This window comes from Malassezia pachydermatis (genome assembly GCF_001278385.1).
Source record: "Malassezia pachydermatis strain CBS 1879 chromosome Unknown scaffold1, whole genome shotgun sequence".
NCBI classification, from domain to species: Eukaryota; Fungi; Basidiomycota; class Malasseziomycetes; order Malasseziales; family Malasseziaceae; genus Malassezia; species Malassezia pachydermatis.
Window position 1 is genome coordinate 1,189,999 of NW_017253138.1, and position 23,931 is coordinate 1,213,929.

The 23,931-nt window shown below is 53.3% G+C and overlaps 8 protein-coding genes across 8 annotated transcripts; 3 read left to right on the forward strand and 5 right to left on the reverse strand.

Moving 5' to 3' along the window:
* Positions 1-4,186: 4,186 nt before the first annotated feature.
* Positions 4,187-8,119, forward strand: Malapachy_3553 (multidrug resistance protein 1; the record flags this gene model as incomplete). The annotated part of the gene is made up of 1 exon (XM_018138021.1): positions 4,187-8,119. One exon carries the CDS (start codon positions 4,187-4,189, stop codon positions 8,117-8,119), a length of 3,933 nt encoding a protein of 1,310 aa, XP_017993897.1.
* A 12-nt stretch (positions 8,120-8,131) lies between these two features.
* Positions 8,132-9,603, reverse strand: Malapachy_3582 (nuclear pore protein; the record flags this gene model as incomplete). The annotated part of the gene is made up of 4 exons (XM_018138048.1): positions 8,132-8,307; positions 8,336-8,390; positions 8,421-8,856; positions 8,885-9,603. The coding sequence occupies 4 exons, from the start codon at positions 9,601-9,603 to the stop codon at positions 8,132-8,134; spliced, it is 1,386 nt and encodes a 461-aa protein (XP_017994104.1).
* Positions 9,604-9,687: 84 nt separating this feature from the next.
* On the forward strand, positions 9,688-10,884 carry Malapachy_3543 (rmt2-protein-arginine n-methyltransferase; the record flags this gene model as incomplete). The annotated part of the gene is made up of 1 exon (XM_018138011.1): positions 9,688-10,884. The coding sequence occupies one exon, from the start codon at positions 9,688-9,690 to the stop codon at positions 10,882-10,884; it is 1,197 nt and encodes a 398-aa protein (XP_017993945.1).
* Positions 10,885-10,928: 44 nt separating this feature from the next.
* Malapachy_3579 (gcn2-ser thr protein kinase) lies at positions 10,929-15,984 on the reverse strand (the record flags this gene model as incomplete). Its single annotated transcript, XM_018138045.1, has 3 exons — positions 10,929-14,449; positions 14,479-15,466; positions 15,493-15,984. The coding sequence occupies 3 exons, from the start codon at positions 15,982-15,984 to the stop codon at positions 10,929-10,931; spliced, it is 5,001 nt and encodes a 1,666-aa protein (XP_017993992.1).
* Positions 15,985-16,248: 264 nt separating this feature from the next.
* On the forward strand, positions 16,249-17,734 carry Malapachy_3544 (hypothetical protein; the record flags this gene model as incomplete). The annotated part of the gene is made up of 3 exons (XM_018138012.1): positions 16,249-16,278; positions 16,309-16,400; positions 16,426-17,734. The coding sequence occupies 3 exons, from the start codon at positions 16,249-16,251 to the stop codon at positions 17,732-17,734; spliced, it is 1,431 nt and encodes a 476-aa protein (XP_017994167.1).
* An 859-nt stretch (positions 17,735-18,593) lies between these two features.
* Positions 18,594-18,881, reverse strand: Malapachy_3571 (hypothetical protein; the record flags this gene model as incomplete). The annotated part of the gene is made up of 2 exons (XM_018138038.1): positions 18,594-18,726; positions 18,790-18,881. The coding sequence occupies 2 exons, from the start codon at positions 18,879-18,881 to the stop codon at positions 18,594-18,596; spliced, it is 225 nt and encodes a 74-aa protein (XP_017993989.1).
* A 203-nt stretch (positions 18,882-19,084) lies between these two features.
* On the reverse strand, positions 19,085-20,864 carry Malapachy_3565 (4-coumarate- ligase; the record flags this gene model as incomplete). The annotated part of the gene is made up of 3 exons (XM_018138033.1): positions 19,085-20,621; positions 20,649-20,732; positions 20,764-20,864. The coding sequence occupies 3 exons, from the start codon at positions 20,862-20,864 to the stop codon at positions 19,085-19,087; spliced, it is 1,722 nt and encodes a 573-aa protein (XP_017994063.1).
* Positions 20,865-20,974: 110 nt separating this feature from the next.
* Positions 20,975-23,907, reverse strand: Malapachy_3558 (atp dependent helicase; the record flags this gene model as incomplete). The annotated part of the gene is made up of 2 exons (XM_018138026.1): positions 20,975-23,645; positions 23,672-23,907. 2 exons carry the CDS (start codon positions 23,905-23,907, stop codon positions 20,975-20,977), a joined length of 2,907 nt encoding a protein of 968 aa, XP_017993894.1.
* Positions 23,908-23,931: the final 24 nt, after the last annotated feature.

A 23,931-nucleotide genomic window follows, 5' to 3' on the forward strand; every position in this document is an offset into this window, starting at 1 on the left:
CAAAACCTCCACAAGATGCAGTCCTGCCGCCTCGGTGTCTCTTTCACCAACATGACGCCGGCAGGGTACGAGTGCCTACGTCTAGCCCCTTCTACACAGATGGTGCTCCCGCTCATGCTGGGGCATCAGTGTGGTCAGGCATTTCGATGGCGTGCGGTAGCTACGCGATGCCTACCCGATGGCCAGGTCCACATTGAATGGTCGCTGTGCTTGCCACACCGCGTCGTGTTCCTTATTCACGACCCTGTGCAGCACTGCCTGTACCATCGCACAGTATATGCTCAAGACCAAAAAACTCAGATCACCACAGAAGAGTGGCTACGTGACTACCTGAACCTGTCGGTGCCCATTGAAGAATGGTACAAGGATTGGTGCACACGCGATCCGATCTTTGCCAAACACGCACGTCGCTTTGCAGGAGTTCATATGCTACGCCAGGATCCATGGGAATGCTTATGCGCGTATGTATAGTACTACTAACATCCAGATTCATTTGCAGCTCGAACAACAACATTGCGCGAATCAGTCAGATGGTGCATAAGCTGTGCGATTATTTTTCCGAGCCCCTCTGTACCCACACATACCCGAAGGGGTCGCGAATTTGCAAATCGATGGATCCAGACGACGTGTACATGGCAAGTGAAATCGATACTGAGCCCTTGCATATTCCATACCATCCATTCCCTTCGCCTACGCGTCTCGCTGCGCCGGATGTGGAAACACGTTTGCGCGCTCTCGGATTTGGGTACCGTGCAAAGTTCCTGGCAGGGACCGCCCAAGCCTTGGTCGAGATGGCACAGCAGCATCTACTGCCAGACACCGAGCCAAAGCCGGCCCGCCTTGATGAACAGGTGTATACGTACCTACACTCCCTTCGTTCCATGTCTTATGAAGAAGCGCGCGAGAAATTACTTCTCTTGCCCGGTATCGGGCCCAAAGTCGCCGAGTATGTATATGTTGGCACTGACTGTAGCTGTATCCTACTTATGTCGTTGGACCAAGCGTCCAGTATCCCTGTCGACCGGCATGTATTCCAATTCGCAGAGCGCTGGTATGGCATCCGATCGAAAAAGTATGAAGAGGTCGCAGAGAAACTTCGGCGCATCTGGGGTCACCGAGCTGGCTGGGCGCATTCGGTACGTGATGGATCGGCTTACGTATAGGTCCTGTTTTATGCTGATCTTCCCTCTATGAACAAGTACTTACCCACAACCTTTCCATCTGGAGAGCATGCACTAAAGAAAGAGCCACGTCTAGATACCCACTACACAAGCAAGAAGCGCTCTTATACCCCCCTGGACGACGATGTGAAGCCAGCGGCCCAAGCCAAAGTGGCCAAAGCTTCCGCAGTGCGTAGGCGCCCATAGACACATATCACGTGCACCGTAACGACCACGCGTGGGACGCAACACGCTTACGACCACCAACACTCGCCGCCATGGAAGCCATGCGGCAGCGCCTCTTGGCGCAGCAGCTTGGCTTGAATAGCCCCTCAGGCGCAAAGAGGACAGAGGAAAAGCAGGATACACCGTCTACACCTGCAACGCCGAAACAAGGGAAAACCATCCCATCCATCCAGCCATGGCGCACGGAACCTCGCGTGAAAATGATGCCCTTTCAGACTTCAACCCCTGTACATACACCCGATCGTGCTCGGCCCCAATGGGGTGCTTCTACAAGTACGCCTACACGCGTAGCCATGAGCCGACGTGGCTTCTTAACGCCAACCCCGCGACCTGCGACTCCGGATCGATCTGGAAAGTATTATACCAATACGCCTGGCAGTACGACGCCCTTGGCCTCTCAGCCGCATATATCGGCAGCAGAGCGCGATAAGCAGCTACAAAAGATGCTTTCTGGAATCGTGACAGTGATGAACAAAGTGGACTTGGACAAGGCTCGTGTACCTGGCATGAAATGCATGTTGCTACCGCATCAAATTCAAGGCGTAGATTGGATGCGCAGGCGTGAACATGGGAAGGCAAAGGGCGGTATCTTGGCCGACGATATGGGTCTTGGGAAGACAGTGCAAATGCTAGCGCTCATCCTGCACCATCGATCACTTGATCGTCTCCAAACTACGATCGAGGAGGAAGAGGCGGAGGCCTCGGATGTAGATCCAGATGATTTGTTGGCGTCGTACCAAAAAGAAGTCTGGTCATCTAACACCAAAACAACATTGATTGTGGCACCCGTAGCTGTGATTGAACAGTGGCAGCGGGAAGCCCAGGATAAGACAGGCCATGCACTCCGCGTGTATATTCACCATGGCCCTCAGCGAGCAAAAACTGTGGACACGTTGAAAAAGGCCGATGTTGTGATTACATCGTATGCCACAGCCGCCAACGAGCATGATAATTTTTTAAAAGCAACAGGCGCTCTTCCCCAAGCCCCATCCACGCGTCGTCGCAAAGAAAAAACCAAATCGGAGGCATTGCTCGATTCGGACAGCTCAGATGTCGAAGAACTTGAATTCAAACCGGCCTCAGAAAAAAAGAAAGGCACAGCACAGCCACGATACCCCTTATTCGAAATGAACTGGCTGCGTGTGGTACTTGACGAGGCGCAAAACATTAAGAATTATCGCGCGAAGAGTTCGCTAGCATGCTTCCAACTATCGCTTCGGGCCGCATCACGATGGTGCATCTCGGGCACACCGCTACAAAACAATGCTCTGGAGATCTTTAGCTTGATTCATTTCCTACGTATTCCGCCCTTTGATGATCTGAAGCATTTCCAGGAGAAAATAAGTGATCCCCTGAAAAGCAACAAACAAGAGCGCATTGATCTCGGTATGCGTCGTCTAGGTGTCGTATTGCAATCGATCATGATTCGGAGGACCAAGGATGCTGAGTACCAGGGTCGTCGCTTGCTGGATTTGCCGCCCAGGAATGTTGAAATTGTCTCGCATGACTTTACATCGACCCACGAAAGGGACTTTTATCGGGAGTTAGAGCAGCGCATTCAAACGCATTTGAAAGAGAATGGCGAGTCTAAGATGAATTACATGGGCGTTCTCTTGATGCTATTGCGTTTGCGCCAGGCTTGCAACCACCCTGTGCTTGTCACGGGAAAAGCGGCGGTACCAGTGACGGAAGAAGCAGAGCCTGAGCCTGTGGTATCTGTCCAAGACGAAGACGATGAACTGGCTGCGCTGTTGTCGGGCTTGTCCGTGAAAACGCGTCGTTGTGAGCGATGCCAAGTGGAGCTGGAAGCAGCCTCGACCGAGCAAGTAAGTGCATTGTGCCCAGGCTGTGCAAAGCAGAGGGAGCACGAGCAAGAAGGCGGCATTCACTGGGATGGACCAGGTATTATGTCGACCAAGCTGACGATGATGATGGATCTGCTCGCCTCGTTTGACAAGCAAGCGAAAGACGACAAGACGATTATCTTTAGTCAGTTCACTACATTCCTGGACTTGATTGAGCCGGCTTTGGAGGCTCGTGGGTATGATTTCGTGCGGTATGATGGCGCAATGCGACGGCCAGCGCGAGAAGCTGCCTTACAACGAATTCGAATGGACCCTGGCGTGAAAGTGATCCTGATCTCGTTCAAGGCAGGAAGTACAGGCTTGAACTTGACATGCTGCAATCGTGTTATATTATGCGATCTATGGTGGAATCCACAAATTGAAGAGCAAGCGTTTGATCGTGCGCATAGGTACGTGGAAGTCTCTCTCACAATAGACTGGGCCAAACAAAAAGCGTTTATATTTACAAACTGTCCATTGCTGGCACGGTGGAAGAGAGGATTTTGGCTCTCCAGGTACGTTCAATGCGTTTCTCACATGCAGGAGAAAAAACGGCAGCTGGCTAAGGCGGCATTGGAAGGACAATCGTATGTATCGTATGGTACACTCACCCTCGACAGCACCCATAAGAGTGCGTGTGCTTTATTTTTCATTAACGACAGAACCCAATCACCTGAGTCAGCAGGAAATTCGGTACTTATTTAGTGGACTTTGAGTCATAGCGTTTCTTGGCATAGAGATGTACTCCACATTGTCGTGTCAAAAAAGGAAAAATTCTGCGTCGAGGCGGACTCTCCAGTTGCCACAATCACTCTATGGGATACCATGGAACAATATGAGGCACCATTTCGGCGCCCTCTCATTGCACCACACAAATCATCTCTCCCTGATTTGCTATACTATGTATCGTTTGCGCCCCCACTGCCGTCACCATTGATGAAGCCATGGCAGTTTCTCAAACATCCTTATACATGCTATGTTCTGGGCATCTTCTTTGGTTTGTCGTCTGGTGTTTGCATTGGTGCTATTGATATTGTGTATGGCTACTGGACGCAAAATACGACACACCATGTCGATAATTTGCAACCTGCTATGCACTACAATGACATGTTGGCCTGGGTATCGGTCATCATTGGTGCCTATTCGTTCATCTCCAACTGGCTTTTTTTGGTGCTCTTGTCACATGGTTCGCACCAGCTTGCGACAGGTCTGCGCAACCATTACTTTGCTGCAGCTCTTGTCCAGGATCCAACCTATTACGATGAGCATGGGCCTGGTTCAATTGCGACGCATGCGAATCGCGATATTACCCTGCTGCGCGCATCGTTTGGCGAGAAGCTCGGCTACCTTTTAAATGCCATTGGTACCATTATTACCTGCTTGATCATGGCGCTCTCACGTGCGCCTGTGCATGCTGGTGTGTTGTTGTCCATGTTTGTGTTTTCGTGCCTGGTGTTGACCGTGCTGGGCATCTTGTCGGACCGCGTTACTTCCACCGTGTTGGCCGTGGACAGTCGACTGTCAACGTTTATTGAGCAAGTGATTGCCTCTGTGCGCGTGGTCCACAGTTTCGAACTTACTCAGACCCTGATTGAGCGGATGCGCTCCTTGTATATCAAGCCTTTGGCTCGCGTTGTGACCATCCGCTCGCTAGTACGTGGTGGTGATTTGTCGGCCATGTACTTTGTTGTGACAGCCCTCTATGCTCTTGGGTTCTGGTGGGGCTCGATCTTGATCAACGAGGGCCGTGAGCGAATGGATTCAGTAATTTCGAGCTTTTTCAACTACCTGAACATGCTTTTCAGCTTGACGATGGTGATTTCGCATTTCCAAAGCATTCTAGAGAGCCTGACAACATTGCACAAGATGCGCTTGACGATTGAGCGGCACCCCCGTATTGACGTGCGCAGCACCGAGGGCCGCATTCTTGGCATGCCACGCACCAAGGAACTGCCCATCAATATGCCAACCTACACGCCATCGTTCGCATTGGAGCATGTCACGTTTGCGTACCCATCGCGCCCGTACGTTGCCAGCTTGAAGGATGTTAGCATTGATTTCAAGCCGGGTACCGTCACAGCCTTGGTCGGTCCGTCGGGCAGTGGTAAGTCGACAATTACGTCGCTGCTGAGCCGCGAGTACGATCCAGACTCTGTGCAGGACTTGCCAGAGGACAGGGTAAAGGCGTTGCTGGAGGCCAGTGAGAAGACAGACATTGTCCCAGGTCAGGGCCGTGTCCTCTTTGGCGGCGTCAATGTGCGTGAGCTCAATGTGCGTTGGATGCGTTCCCAGATTTCGGTGGTTCGTCAGAACCCGCAAATGTTCAGTGGCACCATTGCCGAGAATGTGGCGATGGGTTTGTCGGCCGGCCTGGCCATGTCGTTTTCGATGGAGGACCCGGAGGTGCGTGAGAAAGTCATTGCCGCGTTGAAGAAGGCAGAGGCATGGGACTTTGTGAGTAAGTTGCCAGAGGGAATGGATACATACATCTCCGGTGGCCGCAATGTGCATCTCAGTGGTGGGCAGCGCCAGCGTATTGCTATTGCTCGTGCGCTGGTCCGTGAACCGCAGGTGCTGTGTCTTGATGAAGCGACGTCTGCCCTGGATTCATCCACAGAAGAGAAGATCAAGGAGAACCTGAAGGTCGAGCAGGAGCTACGTGGCATGACGACGATCATTGTGGCACACCGTTTATCTACGATTCAGCATGCCGACCAGATTGTGGTTATGAAAAATGGCCAAGTCGTGGAGCGTGGTACGCATTCGCAGCTGCTTGAGCTTCGTCACGGCACGTATCACAAGATGGTGATGCATAATCGCGCTGCGTCGGGCCTCACTGCAGACGAGGAGGAGGACGATGACGCGCCGATGGACCTCGCCAGTTCCTGGCGGCCCAAGCATGTGAAGCGTATGAACTATACCGAAGAGGCTGAGTCACCGATGCTGTCGTATGTCCAGAATGCGAATCACATTCAGCACGATGTGGCGTCACGTGGCGGAAGTGGCCTGATGTCCGCGTCCTGGGATGCGAGTGAGCGACGCAACGAGCCATCGCAGCTGTATGCGCTGGAGCAAGAAGAAAAGGCCCGAGCGATGCCGGATATCGAAGTGGGTCCCCCGGAGAGCAAAAAGACCATTCACTTCGTCTCGCTTCTGCGCAAGCAGTGGTGGCTTATTGTTATCGGCTCGCTTCTGGCGACATGCCTTGCCGTGTCGTTCCCCATTGTTGCGTGGCTGTCTGGCTATGCGATTGAGTCGCTTGGTTTCAGCGACCTACAGCGCATGCGGCACGATACGGATAAATGGTCGCTTTGGTTCTTTATTATCTCGATTATCAACATTTTCCTTGGCTTTGGCGCCTCGTTCTTCTTGGAGACGGCGTCCGAGCGGTTGTCGGACCATATCAAGGTGCGCTCCCTCCAGGCATTGATGAGCCAGGAGGTAGCTTTCTTTGACCAGAAAGAGCACTCTAGTGGTGCGCTAGGCGCAGCTATCTTTAATCATGCCTCGAACATTGGCGCGTCCATGGGTGTGGTGCTATGCCAGCTTATTATTTCCCTCGGCAACCTGCTGAGCTCCTTTATTATGGCTATGGTCATGGGCTGGCTCTTGGCAATTGTCACGCTCCCAGCGCTGATTTCACTGCTTGTGGCTGGCTACATCAATGTGCGCCTCATGGAGAAATACGAATCAGTGGTGCAGGAACCGATTGATCGTACGTCGACATACATTGCCGAAGTGATTGACGCCATCGGGACGGTCAACTCTTTGGGCCGAGAAGCTGATGTGCTGGATCACTTTGAGAAGGAGAGCGAGAATGTCAAGCCCTTCGGCGCGACGCTGGCCATCGCTGCAGCTGCGTTCTCCTATGCCCAGTTTGCGCTGTATGGCTTAGCCGCCCTGCTCATGTACTGGGGTGTCACGCTCTTGAAAGAGGGGCATGTGGAAGCGTTCAATGTCTTCGCGGTGTTTGAGGGCATTTTTGTCGCTGTGTTTGCGTCTGTGCGTCTGACGACGTTCACGCCTGATATCGCTCGGGCGCGATATAGCTTCCATGTTGTCCGCAGATGGCTTTCACGCACTCCTCGTGTGGCGGCCATCGACAGCGTCGCAGTGTGGCCACCGTCGGGACCTCGGGATATTGTGTTCCGCGACGTGGAGCTTCGCTACCCCCAGCGGCCGAACCATGCAGCGATTCAAAACCTGAACTTGGTCATCCCCGAAAACTCGACTGTGGCCTTTTGCGGTACGTCGGGCAGTGGGAAGAGCTCGACATTGAGCCTCTTGCAGCGATTCTATGACCCAGCCCGAGGCACAATTACGTACGGTGGCATGGACTTGCGCAGTATTCCGATGCACCAATGGCGCGCAGAGATGGCCTTTGTTTCGCAGGATCCCGTTCTGTACGAAGGTACCTTGCGCTGGAATCTGTTGCTGGGTGCCACGGAGCCAGAGAACGTTACGGATGCAGACATTGAAGAGGCCTGTCGAAAAGCCTGTGTGTGGGACTTTGCGATGGCCCTACCAGAAGGCCTAGATACAATGATTGGGCTGAAAGGGTCGATGCTGAGTGGTGGCCAGCGGCAACGTGTATGTATTGCTCGAGCCCTACTGCGCCGCCCAAAGATTCTGTTACTGGACGAGGCGACATCTGCCTTGGATCCTGAATCGGAGGTGCTAGTTCAGCGGGCATTGGACAACGCCTCAGCGAACTGCACAACGGTAACGATTGCGCATCGACTCTCCACCATCCGCAGCGCAGACATGATTTGCGTCGTGGAAGATGGCCAGATTGTCGAGCAGGGCACACACGAAACCCTGCTCCAAAAACGAGGACGCTACTTTGAACTTGTGGAAGCTCAACTCTAATGTTTGTCTATATTAATGCTCAGCTGCAGCTGTCACAGGCGCGAAGGGATCGCGAACCGACTGGAAACGGTTCTGGTACCATTTCACATAGTCTTTCTTTAAGGTGTCGATCTCAGCATGCAGTGTCGCCACGTGTTCTGTAAGCGCCATGAAAGAGGCATTTTGGTCATGGATAATATCGGCAATCACTGTCGTCAGATCGGTGGTGGTGCATACCTTGCGGGGCAAATTGCTCACGTTGATTCAGCGAGAGAAGATGCCGCTCCAATTGCTATGATTAGTAAATAGGCTTGTCACATACCTCCATGGTGAGACGGTACCGCTGGATTCGCGCGACATCCTCTTCCGAAATTCGTTCATAGAAGCGACGTAGCCAGTCCACAAAGCTACTTCCATCACTTAGCCTGTCGCGTGCATGCGTTGCCACTTGGTGAAGCATCGCATTGTCATTCCGATCTTGCTCCACTTTGGCAGAGACCGTTTGCAGTCGGATCGAATCCGCTTCCAACGTCGAAGCCAACGCTTGCTGAACCGACGTCAATTCATGAACGTCGGCCATAAGCTGCCGCATTTCATCCGTCGAGCTACGTGAACGCAGCTCATGCTTCATCTGGGTCTGAGAGTTGATAAACTTCTCCATGGTATCAAGCAATGAGCGCTGCGCTTCAGGTAGGTCATTGTACCGCTCGCGCTGGTAAAACGGATGCTGTTGTAGAGGCGATGCATTTTGGGCAGGACTAAAAGGTAAGTAGTGCGCGTACGTACGTGGCTGTCGAGGCGCCAAACGATGCATTCATAGGCTTCGGCGCACCAAACAAGGAGGTACTACCTTGGTTGTTGGTATTGGTCGAAGCACCAAACAAGCCACCTGAGTTGGTTTGCGTCGTGCTGAAAGGGCCATTTTGTTGTGTTGATGGCGCAGACGCACCAAACAGGCTTGTGCCTTGGTTGGCATTGTTGTTTTGGGTACCAAACAGCCCACCAGACGGCGCCTGGTTATTCGTTGTGCTCCCAAAGAGGCCCCCACTAGGCGCAGGATTCGAAGGCTGTGCGCCGAAAAGACCACCTGGCGCAGCAGGCTTGGACGCTGAGGCACCAAATCCCGTATTCGTCGAGGGTTGTTGCGCGCCAAAAAGCCCCCCACCACTTTGTGTTGTATTTGTTGAGGGCTGCTGGGTTCCAAATAGGCCTGTGGATGTGCCTTGAGTGTTTGGCTTTCCGAACAATCCACCCGAAGATGTATTGGTATTGGTAGTACCGGCTGTGCTTGCGCCGAACAAACCACCAGACGTAGTGGTGGTATTGGTAGCCGCGTTCGTAGGCGCTGAGCTAAATAAACTGCCAGCTTGTGTCGCTGGAGCATTGTTAGTGGACGACGCTCCAAAGGAGAACGGTTTGGCCGTGTTCATGGATGAGAAAGACACAGAGCGCGTGAGAGGGTTTGAGCCTGCTGTGTTGGAGGTCGGTGCGCCAAACAGCGACATGCCCGATAAATAGCAAGCCTCAGTGGGTCAGCGCGTGTCGACATCATCGCCACGTGGCTTCGTAGTTTTTCTCTCTCCCCTGTCATGGCAGAGCAGCAAGGTCTGAGCGCAGAGCGTGTCAACTGCAATCTGGCTCTACACCGTGCCTCAGCGTCAGGAAATGTCGATCAGTGCGAGCTCCTTCTTTCCGTCACAAACCCAGGAAAAGATTGGGATGGATCCGCTGATGTTTGGTATGCGGATGATGAGATGATCGGCTGGGATGCGCTGCACTATGCTGCAGATGCAGGTCATGTCGATGTAGTGCGACTTCTACTGAAACATGGGGCTATATGGAATGCGGTAGATCACCTTGGCTACACTGCAGCGGATGTGGCGTGGTCGAGGAACCATGTCAAGTGTTATGAGGTCTTATTCCAGGAAGGTGAGCGCCAGTCCTTCCTTGTGGACCTTCTTTCTCGCCGTGTACACCAGGATCAAGAACAGGAGTCTAATGAGGTGGAAGACAATGCTGTGCATACCAAAGAAGGAGAGCAAGAGCAACTTACCTTGGTCTCCGGCTCCCACAATGAAGTGACATACTCCAACACGGATTTCCTGCAGAGTCGTTTAACCTTTGTCAAGGACGAGCGTGGTCAATGGCGTTGCTTGGACAAAGATAAAAATATGGTCATGGCCGAATGGGAGAATGAAATCATGCTGGCGTCTGCTCGTGCTTTGTGTGAAGGTCAACCAGAAGGCTTTTCCATTCTCAACGTCGGATTTGGTCTCGGCATTATTGATGAAGCTATTCAGTCATACAAGCCAGGCCGCCATGTGATTATCGAGCCTCATCCGGATGTTATTGCATTCATGGAAGAGCGTGGTTGGCATGAACGTCCTGGCGTCGAGATCTTCAAAGGAACTTGGGAGCAGTTTATGAAGCCAGAGAACGATGATGATGGTTCTATTGCTATGGCTCTTGGCGATTTTGATGCCATCTACTTTGATACCTATTCCCAAGATTATCAAGATCTTCGTTTATTCTTTGAGTGCTTGCCCAATGTCCTTTCTGGCCCGGAAGCGCGTTTCTCGTTTTTCCACGGCCTTGCAGCAACCAACCAGTTCCTATACAATGTGTACACAAGGGTGTCTGAACTGGATCTGAAAGACATTGGCCTTTCGACCAAGTGGTCGACACTCTCACTCCAGTTGGACGAAGAGACATGGGATGGCGTGAAGCGCAAGTACTGGACTCTGCCGCAATATTATTTGCCTGTGTCACATATGGATGTTTTGTAATGATAGATTGACTAGTGCTACAAATATTCACAACGCCCTATTCTCTATAAGCAAAAAGCAATACGACCTTCTTTAATAGCGTACAAAATCGCACGTGGAGCAGAGCCAGTTATGGCATTGGAAGACGCCCCAACATGGGCCCCTCCGCTGGCTTGGGGAATCGAATGGGTATGGGAAGTGTCGTTTTGGATAAGATTTTGAAGATAAGAGTGAATCATACGCAAATACTCCCGTTCATCCGACGAAAGCTTCTCTTCGTTGAGGAACGATTTGAGGACATCATCCGGTGCCAAGGCTACGCGAGCAAAACGGTCTAGCAAGGACGGCGAGATTTCCACAGCGACAATGGGCATGGAACCTGATTGCAGTGCATCGGCCAAGCGCATCACATCCGCACCAGCCCGATCGGAGATGGCGTGTCGCGCTGTTGGCTTCATTCGACGCTCACTGCGTCTCCCTCGCTCTGTGCGATGCGGTAGGACTAAGTGCACGTCATGTGCATGCGAGCGTGCAGAAATAGGCGCCGTATAATTTGGCAATCCTTTTGTGGCCGAAGCAGACTTGCCTCCATCCACGTCACGCGAGCGTGTGTGTGTCGCAGTCTGATCCAACCGACGTTGTCGTGCAATACGGTCGTGCAGGAATATAGGCAAATCCTCTTTGGCCACTTCATGCTCTGCCCGCGAAATGACTTCCTTGACTTTAAGGATAGGCGAATGTGCACGCACGAGGACTAAGAAGAGAATCCCTTCCGCTCGGCACATCGCAGCAGAATGTTCAGGCGATTCACCTGCCGCATTTTCATACTGCAAATCGGCACTAATGCCATGCGACCATAGGTTGGCACAAATTTGAATCTTGGCCTCCATTAAACCGGATTGACTTGCGGCAATATAGCACTCACAACGACGGGGTGTCCAAGGACCCAGCGTCCGCTCTTCATCAGGACGGCCAAGAAAGCGTGGCATATTTATTTCTTGGTACTTGGCAATCGCTTTGACAAGCTTGCCTACAGCCAGCTGGATACCCACGGCATGTACAGCCTCATGTCCACCCGTGCGAGGATAGGCGAAGTGGTGAAGCAACTCATCGTACCGCCCACCTATGGCAAGTACATCGCGATGCTTTCCACCATTGACGAGCTTGCATACAGCCATCATAGCTCCGTTTCTGTAATGTGTATGACTGTGACTCAGCAGCGGAACAAGATGAATCTTATGCCGTACCCCAAATTGGGAAGCAAGACGAACAATCTGGGTCAAGTACGCCATGGGTTCTGACAATAGGGCCCTCTCATTCGAGGTCCAAATTGCGGCCAGCTTTTCTAACGTGGGCGTGAGTTCACCACGTACTTTCCATACATCAATCTCGTCGATCTGCGAGGATGTAAGTCCAGCCTCTGAAAGTTGTTGCTTAGCCCGCTTTTCTGTGCTCCGAGTCAGCAAGGCTGGCAGGGCAGATATCAATGTGGCATGAAATCGTGCTGGAAACCGGTCCAAAAAGGCACGCAGAAGCGTTTCGTGACTCAGCTCAAGGACCCATGCCTCGCCCGCCAGACCAGGCATTCTCAAGAGGTCGTCCATAATGCTCAAGATTTCAGCTTCCGACGCAGGCTCCATTTCCTGCGACACAATGTCGTAACTAGCTGCCAGGATCGCACGTGGCTGACCACCGGCCAAGACATTTTCACGATACACGTCGCCGATGTCGAAACGTTTGAATCGTGTATGTCCACTACGCGCACAAATACGTGCGAATGGAACCGTTAAATCGTATGGAAGATAAACGACATTGCCGGTCTTATCGAGCATTTTGACCAGATGCCGCTCCGCGCTGTACACATCGTTGGCGGGAAACAGCAAAGGCGGATGCAATGGCACAGCACCACGTCTGTAGAATAATTCGCGCAAATGGCGTGTCACGACGCCGACAAGGACATCGTCTTCCTCCCCTTGGGCCCCAGTATCGAACGTAAAATCGCGCAATACATCCGTCTGTGGGCGGGAGAAAAGCGCATGAATCAATTCATGTCGATGTACACTGGAAGGATTCGCCGCAAGTCGGACGAGTTCCTGTACAAATTCGTCTTCCATTTTGGGCGGGAGAAGCGGTGATCGTAACATGGCCATCGGGGTAGGACGCTCGGCAGGATTGTGGTTGAGGAGTTGGCGAATGATTTCCGTCTGTGCGGAAAGCTGGGTCGCGTCCCAGGTTTTCGGGAACATGATAGAGGGTAGTCGCAGGTCTCGAAGAAGCTGATATCGCTCCATGGTCGTTGTATAGCATCGCTGTGACGCCAGCATTTCGAAGAATATGATACCAAGTGAGAACATATCAACTTTTTGGTTGTAACGCGTGCTGATACCCTGCTTCGATAACACCTCCGGCGCAATGTACGAAAACGTTCCGAGGCCTGACGTGAGCTCGGTCGATTCACCAGGCGCACTGCCCATCATCGATTCACGCATGCCGGAGTCCATCACATGCAAATTGGTCGTGGCCAAGCCAAAATCGCCAATTTTAATGTCGCCATGCGAGTCCATTAACACATTGCTTGGTTTCAGGTCACGATGGATGATGCCCAGCGAAGCAATGTGAGCCAGGGCCTCGAGCATTTGTCGGAAAATATGCCATGCCTGTTCAATACTGAGACCGCGCTCAATGGCATCACCCAGCGTCTGGTTTTCGACGTATTCCATCTGGATGTATAGCACACGCGTGGAAGAGTCGGCCATTGCGGGCTCCGCCGAGTGGGACAAGGGCGAAATCTCTTCAGACGAGAACTCATCGTCTTCACTCACATCACTAGAGTCCGACCTCGAAGAGTCGTGATCAAACTCGATAAAGTCCATATCATCCCCTGAGCCTTTCTCCGTAGATAGGAAATCATCCATAGGCTCATGCCCAATCCGCTGCAGGGCTTGCAGTGCACTAGCGTCCATCTGCTGACTCGTGGTCATGGGATGAGAGTCCCAGCCCGTCTCGGCAGAGGTCTCAAACCCAGTGGGCAAGGACGGCACAGCCGTTCTTTCAATCCAGCAGGTCACATAGCGCACGATATGTGGATGATCCAGACGAGATAATGCCATGATCTCGCGCATGGTTCGCTCTTCCTCTGCGGCCGAACTGCTCAGGCGAATCTTTTTCACAGCGTAGAAACGTTCATCTAGCTTGTTGCGTGCTTTGACAACGACGCCAAACGCACCCTTCCCTAGGAATTCGACCTCTTCAAAATCACTCAAGTAGCGTGATACAGGCTGGAATGTCGGTGGCGCTGTGTTTCGTAGCTGCCAGAAGGAGCCAATACGGTCGTTCGTCACCGAATGGTTCTGTGCTGCCTTCATGTCGGAAGAGCGAGGGCGAAAACAAGGCGAGAGTGATAATATAGGTGCAGACGACCCACGAGGCGTCTCCTCCGTGATCGAAGTGGACGGTGATACTTCCATTGCATCGTCCTGAAGCGACTCCAAGAGGGAACACAGCGTACTGGCTGATCCACGCTGCTTTTCAGATCGATGCAGTATACGTTCCAAGAAAGAGCGGAGAGGCGATGATGGCATTTGCACTAAGGTGAGTTTTGTTTCTGTCACGTACATGATAAGAGCATGTCCTCCGGCGAGGCAAATTGATGCAATACATTCTCACCGAAAAGCATCTGACATAGAACACGTCCAAGGTCCCAAATATCGCGAGCGGGGGCATACACAAGTGGGCTGTTGATACTCTCTGGTGCACGCCAGCCCACAGGAATCTCTGTCTCCATGGGGGAGAGTGCATTGAGCGCATTGGAGCGGTGTAGGTCCACGATACGTTGGGTATACAGCGTGCCAGAAAACTGTATACAGTCTTTGTCAAACAGAATGGCATCGAGGGCGATACGGCGGTGTGTTATTCCCTTTTGGTGGATCATACGTAGCGCTTGCATGAGCGCCAGCGCCATTTTCCGAACGCTATGCCAAGGTAATGTGCCTGTTTGCTGAAGCATAGCCTTGAGCTGGAAGGTGCTGGCATGATCATGCACAATGCACAACAGAGAACTTTCTGGATGGGTATCAGGCACCGGCAAACGTGCCCATTGCAGCACAGGGACAATGTGGGGATGCTGCAACGCACAGATCTGGTCCAAATCACGCTCGAGTTCCTCCAGTTTTCTTAGGCCGGTCGTGGTGGTATAGTAGCTGGAGGATATAGGGTACCATTCCATGCTCCATAGTTTGTCAGACACGCCACTGGATGTGATAGGATTGGCGATATAAAGGCGACCGATGGAGATTGAGCCTAGCAACGGTCCACGCTGGATATGCTGCAATGTCACATCACCGACAGTGATACGCTCATTAAAGGTCAGAATAGGCATACTGAGAGCCAATGCATCTTTGGCATGCATATCTTCGCCATAAGAAGCATCGTCGGCAGGCGACGGGGGCACTAAAGGCTCATCACGCAGCTGTTTCATTTGATGCTTGATCGCTTGGTGCTGCTTTTGTGTTTCTGTCTCGATCTGCGATGCCAGCAAGGCTGAGCGCTGCGATTCTTCGTTGGACTTTTTCTGCTCCTCCATAATCGTACGACGTTGTGCATCCTGCGTAAGTGCCCGTACATACGTACTTCTTTTTCTGCATCCGCACGCTGTCGCATCCGCTCTTCCAGGCTCAGTTTTGTACCTGTGTGCTCTTTTGGAGCCTGGTTGTTGGAACTGATAAATTCTTGGCCAAAACTGACAAGCTCCCAAATCATTTCCGCCCCACATAGGGAGCGCGCTTGCGCATTCATGCAGTCTTCCAGTCGCGAGAGTTGTGAGCGTGAGACACCGCGGGTACGTGAATCATTCACTTTGACACGACACGTTGGGGCTACATTCGGGTAGTTCTTGGTCAGAGACATTTCCACGACGACGGCAACATGGGCTTTTTGTCGATCAATTTCAGGGCGGAGCGTGACTTCGTACGTTTCTACGTGCGAAGTCGACGCCCCATGCCAAGCTTTGGGTGTAAGAATCCGGAAATCTAAGCCGAGAATACTCTCAATCGCCTCCAGCTCGGTCCGGCGAAGTTCCTCCAGCTCATGGCTAGGGACCTTGGCCGCACTCGACTGTGGCATGGTGGTAAGAGGCACAGTGTGTGGTGGCCAAGATTCGTCATGGCATGGCATGTGTTGCGAACGTATCTACTTTCACTCTCTATATACTATCTACACACCTTTCGATAGGCTATCGGCCCCAGGCCCTGGAAGTCCAAACGGTCTAGAAGGACATCGTATAACTACAGCGCTCCTTGCCAACCTACGACGTCCGTGCTGTGCGCCACGTGGGATCTCCACACTCCACGCGCTCCCCGCGTAGGATACGTTCTCCTTGTCAGAACCATGGAGGGAGATTGTCGGCGTGCAAAAAAGGTACGTGGTTTCTCCTATTGACGAGCAAAGATCCTCAATACATTCTGCCCACATGGAAAGAATCATGGCCTAGATAAAGTGATCCCGCCTAGCGTCCTTCGCAAGGCAAAGGGGTTTGCCATGTACGTACGCAAGCACTGACAGTAGCTTTACGATCTACCGCATTGGGTTCCTTATGAGCGCGCGTGCAGGGACAGGTGTTGTAGTGGCCAAACTTCCAAATGGTGAGTGGTCTCCTCCGGCCGCTATTGGTGTCGGGGGTCTCGGCGGAGGATTCAATGCCGGCGCAGAGATGGTGGATTTCCTGATCGTACTCAATTCCAGTGCGGCTGTTCGATCCTTCATGTCAGCAGGCTCGATCCAGCTCGGTGGCAATCTAAGTTTAGCTGTAGGCCCACTTGGGCGTACAGGCGAAGCCAGTGCTGCTTTGAATGCGGAAATGGAGCTCTCCGCGATGTACAGCTACAGTGTGAGTCGTGGGTTATACGGTGGCGTGACGATTGAAGGCACTGTCCTGATCGAGCGAAATGAAGTGAATCAAAAAGCGTATGGCCGTGCTGTGAAAGCAATGGACATCCTCGCGGGCAATGTCGATCCCCCCCAATTTGCTTTGCCGCTGCTCATGCGGATTGAGGAAGTGGCAGGGACGGGCGGTGGACTGGACGATGCATGGTCCCTAGCTGACAGTGATGATTTTAGTGATCTCGATGTGGGCGAAGGGGGTGCAGGCGCCTATAGTAGCCGGTATGAGCCACGCCGAAAGCCGCCTGTGCCTCGTGGTGGCTACCGCTCGTCTATACAGCTGGGCCAGGATCCCATGGATGATCTCGACAGGCAATTGCAGTCGTCGAGTCTTGATGGATCTCGATATAAGCCAATGTCACCGCCCTCTCGACCGCGTAATACGATTGTCAAGGATGGCACGCTAGGTGTTACGTTCCATTCGGCGCCGGGAGCCAGCCCACGACGGCTGGATTCGATTGGAAAAGGGTGTGGTAGTCGGAGATTTACCTCCCCCACGACCGAGGCAGATCCCTTTAGCGATCAGCATGCGGTGAAAGACACCTCGCCATCACGTCCTTCCCACCGAGCGCCGCGTCTTGTAGTCAACGAGGACGACGAGGAGGCAACGTATCAGCCCCGCTCCTTGGCAGCTCCATCGGCCTATGAGCCACGCCATCGATCGCCCGTACGAACTCAGAACCGCTTGGTGGAGGCGGACGCACCGCCCTCGAATACGGTGCATGCCATTGAGTTAGTCGATCCATCCTTGCTAGACGGTGATCTCGTGGTGGCGATTCATGACTTTGACGCGCAGCAAGATTCTGACCTGTCGTTCAAGAAAGGCGATATCATTCGTGTGCTGCATCGCACAGACAACGCGACCGACTGGTGGACCGGCGAATTGGTCGCTAACTACTCGGATGGGCCATCGCTTTCTGGCGAGTACGTATGAGCCTAGAGGTGCCAAACTTACAGCAGATTCCCATCGAACTATACGGAGCCTATCTAGAGCTCAACGACGTGGCCCCCTGTTTCGTGGATCACTTGGTCCGTGTATTCTTGGATTTTGCTCGCATCGTGTCCAATGAGCGAGATATGCACACCAGCGGCCCACTTCGTGTAAGTCATTCTTAGAGAGTGTACACACCTTGGGGTACGAGCCCACGCGGATGCCATCTTTTTTGCCGGCTGTAGTCAAACGCTGCAATAGCTTGTTATGAGACAATGATTCACACGTACCGGACTAAGCACACTCTCCGGCAGCGTGGTATGGATCAAGCGGCGCATGGGTTTCGGCGCCGAGGGATCGAGGTTGAGGTATGGCGGCATGGCCAGTAGCAAATTTTCAAACAAGCTGGGAATGCCAGGCAAGATGCATACGTTGCCATTCATGCGTACCACAGGCACCCAGAACTGCTCCGTAGGAAAAATGACTTCGGCATTTTGGGGGAAGAGCGCCATGCGTTTTTGGGCCTCCCGCGCTTCGCCTGTGGCGGGAGCCCGGCCCAGCTTTTGCGCGCTGATGTCCATTCGCCGTAGCGTTTCCTCATGGTAGACTAAAGGCGCCTCGCCAAATGCCTTACCCAGTGCTTCATACGTGATATCGTCTGGCGTGGGTCCAATGCTGCGACGTCAGCGAATGAGTGACGTACCCGCCACTGGTAATAACCCAGTCGTACTTGGAAGACTGACGTCAGCGCATGAGGCACGTACCAAGCGACGAGCTGTTTCGACGCTATTGTCAGTATAGTCGTACGTACATATCGTCTTCGTCATCGGGGATCACTTCCACACCTGGCGTCAGCGCATGTCTACGCACGTTTCATGTCCAACCCCAGCTCAAAGCACAACTTCGCCATCTGGCTGTCAGTATAAATGCAAATACGTACGCGATGGCTGTTCGTATCGTGCGTTTTGCCACTGCGTAAGTCACCTTGCCACGCACTTGAGCACTTCATCACCGATAATCAGGCACCTAGGCACGTCAGCACAAAAAGAGATACGTACGCCGCCGTGCGCACAAAAGCTGCCGCTTTGGGGAACGTAGGGACAGGGGTCCGCTCAAAAAGCGATGGAAGGTCCTTCATAGAAGGAGACATGATATGAAACGGCCTAAAGAAACGGGGATGCGTGTGTTGGATGGATCGAGAAACCCGCGCCCACCCCAGGAGCATGAAAGCGATTACGAGGGAGACTGGGGCGCCGTCTCCACACGAGGCGTAGGTCCTCGGCCGGCAGCGCCGAACGGGCGCACGGACCACTACATGGAGGAGGACATGAAAGATGTGCGTATTGTGACTATTTATTTGCCATTGGCACGGTCACGCAAGAATCGGCGAAGAATCTTACCGGACGCACTCTTGGGAATGGCATCAATCAATTCTACACCACCACGCAGCTTCTTGTGGTTCGCCACTTGGTTGTTGAGCCAGTCGGCAATGCTCTTGGCAAACGCCTCCTTCTCACTGGGCGAGCTGGACTTGAGATTAAACTTGCTAGCGGTCGGCACGACATACGCACGTGGAAGCTCTGTAGCTTGCCCCTTGTCGTACAGGCCCACCACTGCACAATCCGCCACGTTCGGGTTGCCCAGCAAGTGGTCCTCCAGCTCAGCCGGGGAGACCTGAAAGCCCTTGTACTTGATCAGCTCCTTGGTACGGTCGACAATGTAGAAGTTGCCATCCTTGACAATCGCCACATCACCCGTCTTGAACCAACCATCAGGCGTCATGCAATCCGCCGTAGCTTCCGGGTTGTTCAAGTAGCCCTTCATGATCGGACGGCCACGCGCCCACACTTCACCAGGCTGGCCGTTATGACCTTGCTCAAAGCCCACGTCGCGGCCATCCTCCGCGACAAGGCGCAGCTCGATATGCGGCACAATGCGACCGGCCATACCAGGGTGCTTGCGATGGACCTTGGCAGGGGCACGCAGGAGCACAGGCGACGTCTCACTCAAGCCATAGCCTTGCGCCATGGACACATTCGGCAGGCGCCTCTGTACTTCATCACACAGCTCCGGACCGAGCGGCGCTGCGCCACACAAGCACACACGCAGTGTGCTCATATCATACTTGTCCACCACAGGGTGGCGCGCCAACGCAAGGACCATGGGCGGGACGACCATCGCAATACTGCATCGGAAACGCTGCACCACCGCGCAGAACACATTGATATCAAAGCGCGGGACCACGACGACATGTACACCAATCAGGAATGTTGTCATGGTATAGAAGTTTAGGCCGAAAATGTGGAAGAACGGAAGCACGCCGACGGCCGTGTGACCCGGCCCAAACTCGCCTTCATTGACCAACATGAATGTATCTGTACCAGCAATGAGGTTGTCATGCGTCAGCATCACACCTTTGGGCTTGCCACTAGTGCCACTAGAGTACACAATGAAAGCCAGGTCTTCCGTCGGCGACACAGTCTCGACAGGCAGCTCCTTCGCCTCCAGTACAGGACGGAAGTCACGCTCGCCTGTTGGCTGCGGGTTGCTCCAGTCCACATCGTCCATAATCCAAATCCGGTTTTGTCCATTCGGAAGGGTTTTGGAAAGCTTCAAAGTGGAAAAGGCCTTTTGCACCGTCGGCAAAGCCACAGGGTGCACGAAAAGGGCCTTCACGTCCGAGTCGCTCAAAGGATGCAGCAGCTCCTCTGAGGAGTAGATGGGGTTCAGCGTCACACATGTCAAACCTGCACGCAAGATACCCAGCACCACAGGGCAGTACAGGGTCGAATTGGGCGAAATAATGCCTACGCGGTCACCGCGCTGCAAGCCCAGCCGATGGCGCAGGAAGTACGCAATTTCACCGGCCATTTCTTGTACATGGCGGCGACTTCATGTCAGTTAGACTCGTACATACTTGATCGCTTTTCCATCAAGGCGGTAGTAAGCGACTTCTTCCTCGGAAACACCGTACGGGTTCGAGACGACCCAGCTGTACAAACTGTGAAGGTGAGCTTGCCTAGCATACGTACTTGCCGGTATAGGGCATTTTCGCCGTCGAAGGAGGGTACTCGGACGTCAGAATTTGGGCATTCGACAGGGTTTTGTTCTCGCTAGCACTGTTTTGGACCATGACTGTAGTGGGGCAAAGAACGTTGCTACGTCCCCAGCTTGATGGTCCTCGGCGTTTCTCAATGTGGAGGTGGAAGAAAACCCATGTGAAAACGAGCTACGGGGCGGCGGCTATGTAAACGGCGTAAACGACGGGCGACCGCCTTGCGTGGAGGCATCGGTCGTGGGGAAGTCCAAGGGATCGGCGAGAGACGGCTGGCTTTCGTAGCCGTCCAGGCTATCCAGATCGTCGTCTCTATCCCCACCTCGTGGGGCTTTCCTGAATCGGTCGCTTTGGTTGTACGACAAGGATCGTGCATCGAGACCCAACTCGCCCCACAAATCCCCGCGGATCGACCCAGGCACCTTGGCCGGCCCTCGGAAGGGAGCTCGCACAGGGTCCATCGCGAGCGAATCATTGATGCCCGGCGTGTCCTCCGACGCACGCTGCATGGGCGTCTCGCGGCGTCTCTCTTTCGGTGGCGGGCCGAACTGGATCATCGAAGGCTGCAGGTTGGACAGCGGACCTTCGACAAGCAGCTGCCGCTCTTTGAAGTGGACGAGCAAATGGTACCACAACGCATTCTTGCAAAGCACACGTGGATTGCCGACGACAATTAGGCCATAGCGCGCACGTGTAAGCGCGACATTCAAACGGCGTGGATCGCTCAAGAACCCAATGCCCAGCCGGTCGTTGCTCCGCACACAGCTCACAATGATATAGTCCTTCTCCCGGCCCTGGAACGCATCGACACTGGCCACTTCCATGTTCCGGTACATGTCCTTGTTCATACTGCCATGCATCTGCATGTAATTGATAATAAAGTTGCGCTGGCCTTCATACGGCGTAATCACGCCCACTTGCTCGGCCTGCACGCCCGCCTTGAACAGCAATGTAACAATTTTTTCCACCGTCGACGCCTCCGTACGATTCAAGTACGACGTACCGCTCGCCGAGATTTCCTCTTGGCCCAGGTTCTGGTAAAACATCATCGGCAAGGTAGGCACAGGCCACGGAATGGGCACACTCTTGCGCAGTCGCTCCTGCGCCGTGACACCATTTTGCAGCATGCCTTCGTAGAACATGTTGCTAGGGAATTCCGACAAGCAGGGGTGCATACGGTACTGCACTTCCAGACGGCGAGGTTGGTTGCCGAGTAACACCAACCGCTCAAACAGACTCAAGTTCATACCGGCACTTGCCACCTTGCGATGCATGACGACAGGGCCCAGCTGTTGGTGGTCGCCCACCAGCACAAGCTGACGGCAGCCATGCACCACCGGCAACAGACACTCCGGCTCTACGGCCTGCGTCGCTTCGTCGATCAGCACGGACTGGAACTCGTAATGGCGAAGTCGGTTGTCAGCCGAGCTGGAGCACGTCGTACAAATGACATCAGCAGCGTCCAGCAGATCACGCTCGATGCGCGAAATGATCTTTTTCATCTGCACCTCGTCCTTCAGGGTGGCCTCGCCTGCGCGTTTCTTGGTGTCCAGCTTTTGGTAGATCTCCGAGTCCTGCAACAGGATCGATACTTGCTCATGAAGAGCCAGGAATCGTACATTGGAACTGATCGTTTCGCGCATGCGAGAGACCAAACGAACCACCTTGAGGCCGGTCTTGTGAATCTTTTCCGTCAGCTGGTCTACAGCCACATTGGAGGGCGCACACACAAGCACTTTGCCGCGATTCATTTGCGTCAGATGATATACAATCGTGGCACTCGTCACAGTTTTACCCGTGCCGGGGGGGCCTTGAATGAGGCTAAGAGGGCGCGTAAGCACAGCTTTGATCGCCGCTACCTGACTGTGGTTCAAAGACGGAAGGCCAGGTACCACAATCGTCCGAGGCGGCTCGCTTTTCAGCGTCTCAGGACCAGCAGGTAAGCCGAGCAGCTTCTTTTGGATATAGGGCGACATGCAAGAGGCGTCTTTGGTCATTTTGTTGAGACCGGTTTTCATGCGCTTGTACGTCACGCCAATCCATACAAACTCCACCGTGAAATTCGATACACTGTCCGTAGGCGGGCGCAGTTGGCCAGGCACCTCACATGCCACCTCCATGGAGTTGGTGGGCGCAAACCGCACGACAATGACACGCGCTTGCCATGGCTGGCCCATCGTACCAGCACCCTTCAGCAAAAGCTCATCACCAATGGCAATACGGATCTCGCCGCTCTCCAGTTGCGGCATGCGGAGCCATACTAGATAGTTCCCGCCACGCTCCGGCTCCCAACGAACACTAATGTCGTGCTGTACAAGGCTTTCTTTGAGCTTGCGGTCGTACGCTTCTTCCACAGCAAGCAGAGATCGCAGAATCGAGTTGTACTGCATCGGCGAATCATACTGCAACAGGGTCTTGGGTAGCTCTTCTTCCGTGTCGGGGTTGTCCACGTCTTTCAATGTCGCCTTTTCATTCTCACGCCAAAGTTCTTCAAGTTTGCTGATCTGCTGGGCGGTGATAGGCCGAACCTGCTTCTGCTGTTTTGCAGAGGGTATACTCACGAACCACGAGAGAAAAGAACGGTTCTCAATGAGGGGCGACCATTGGGACGCATCCCAGTCCACATCCTTGGTATTCGCTGCATAATTGCATGGATTTCGGCATAAAAGCATCACCACAGCATCGCCCTTCGCAGGGATAAAGCCCAGAAGGAATGGGTTCTTGGAGCCACATGTATAGCACTCGGGCACAGTATCCCCCAGTGGTGACTCAGGATGCAGCATCACAGCTTTATGCCGCGCCCGTACCAGGTGCGTGACAATATGAGAAGAGGTCGTCTTTCCACGGCCATTACAGAACCTACCATCAGTCAGGTGAACACGTACCATTTGGAGCATGTCAGGCATTTCACCACACAGTTGACGTCCGCTAGGCCACAGTAGGCGCAAGCATAGGGCGCTACCTCTTCCAGAGCTTCGTCATCCGACGATGACTCATAATCGTCCGACGAGAGGTCAGGGTCCACATCGCCTTCAGGGGATACATGCATATGTTGGATGTCATTGACGATCGTTGCCATGTCGTCCTCATGCTGAAGCGGAGAGACATCCTTCATGGCCATCGGTGTCGATATAAAAACTAAGCG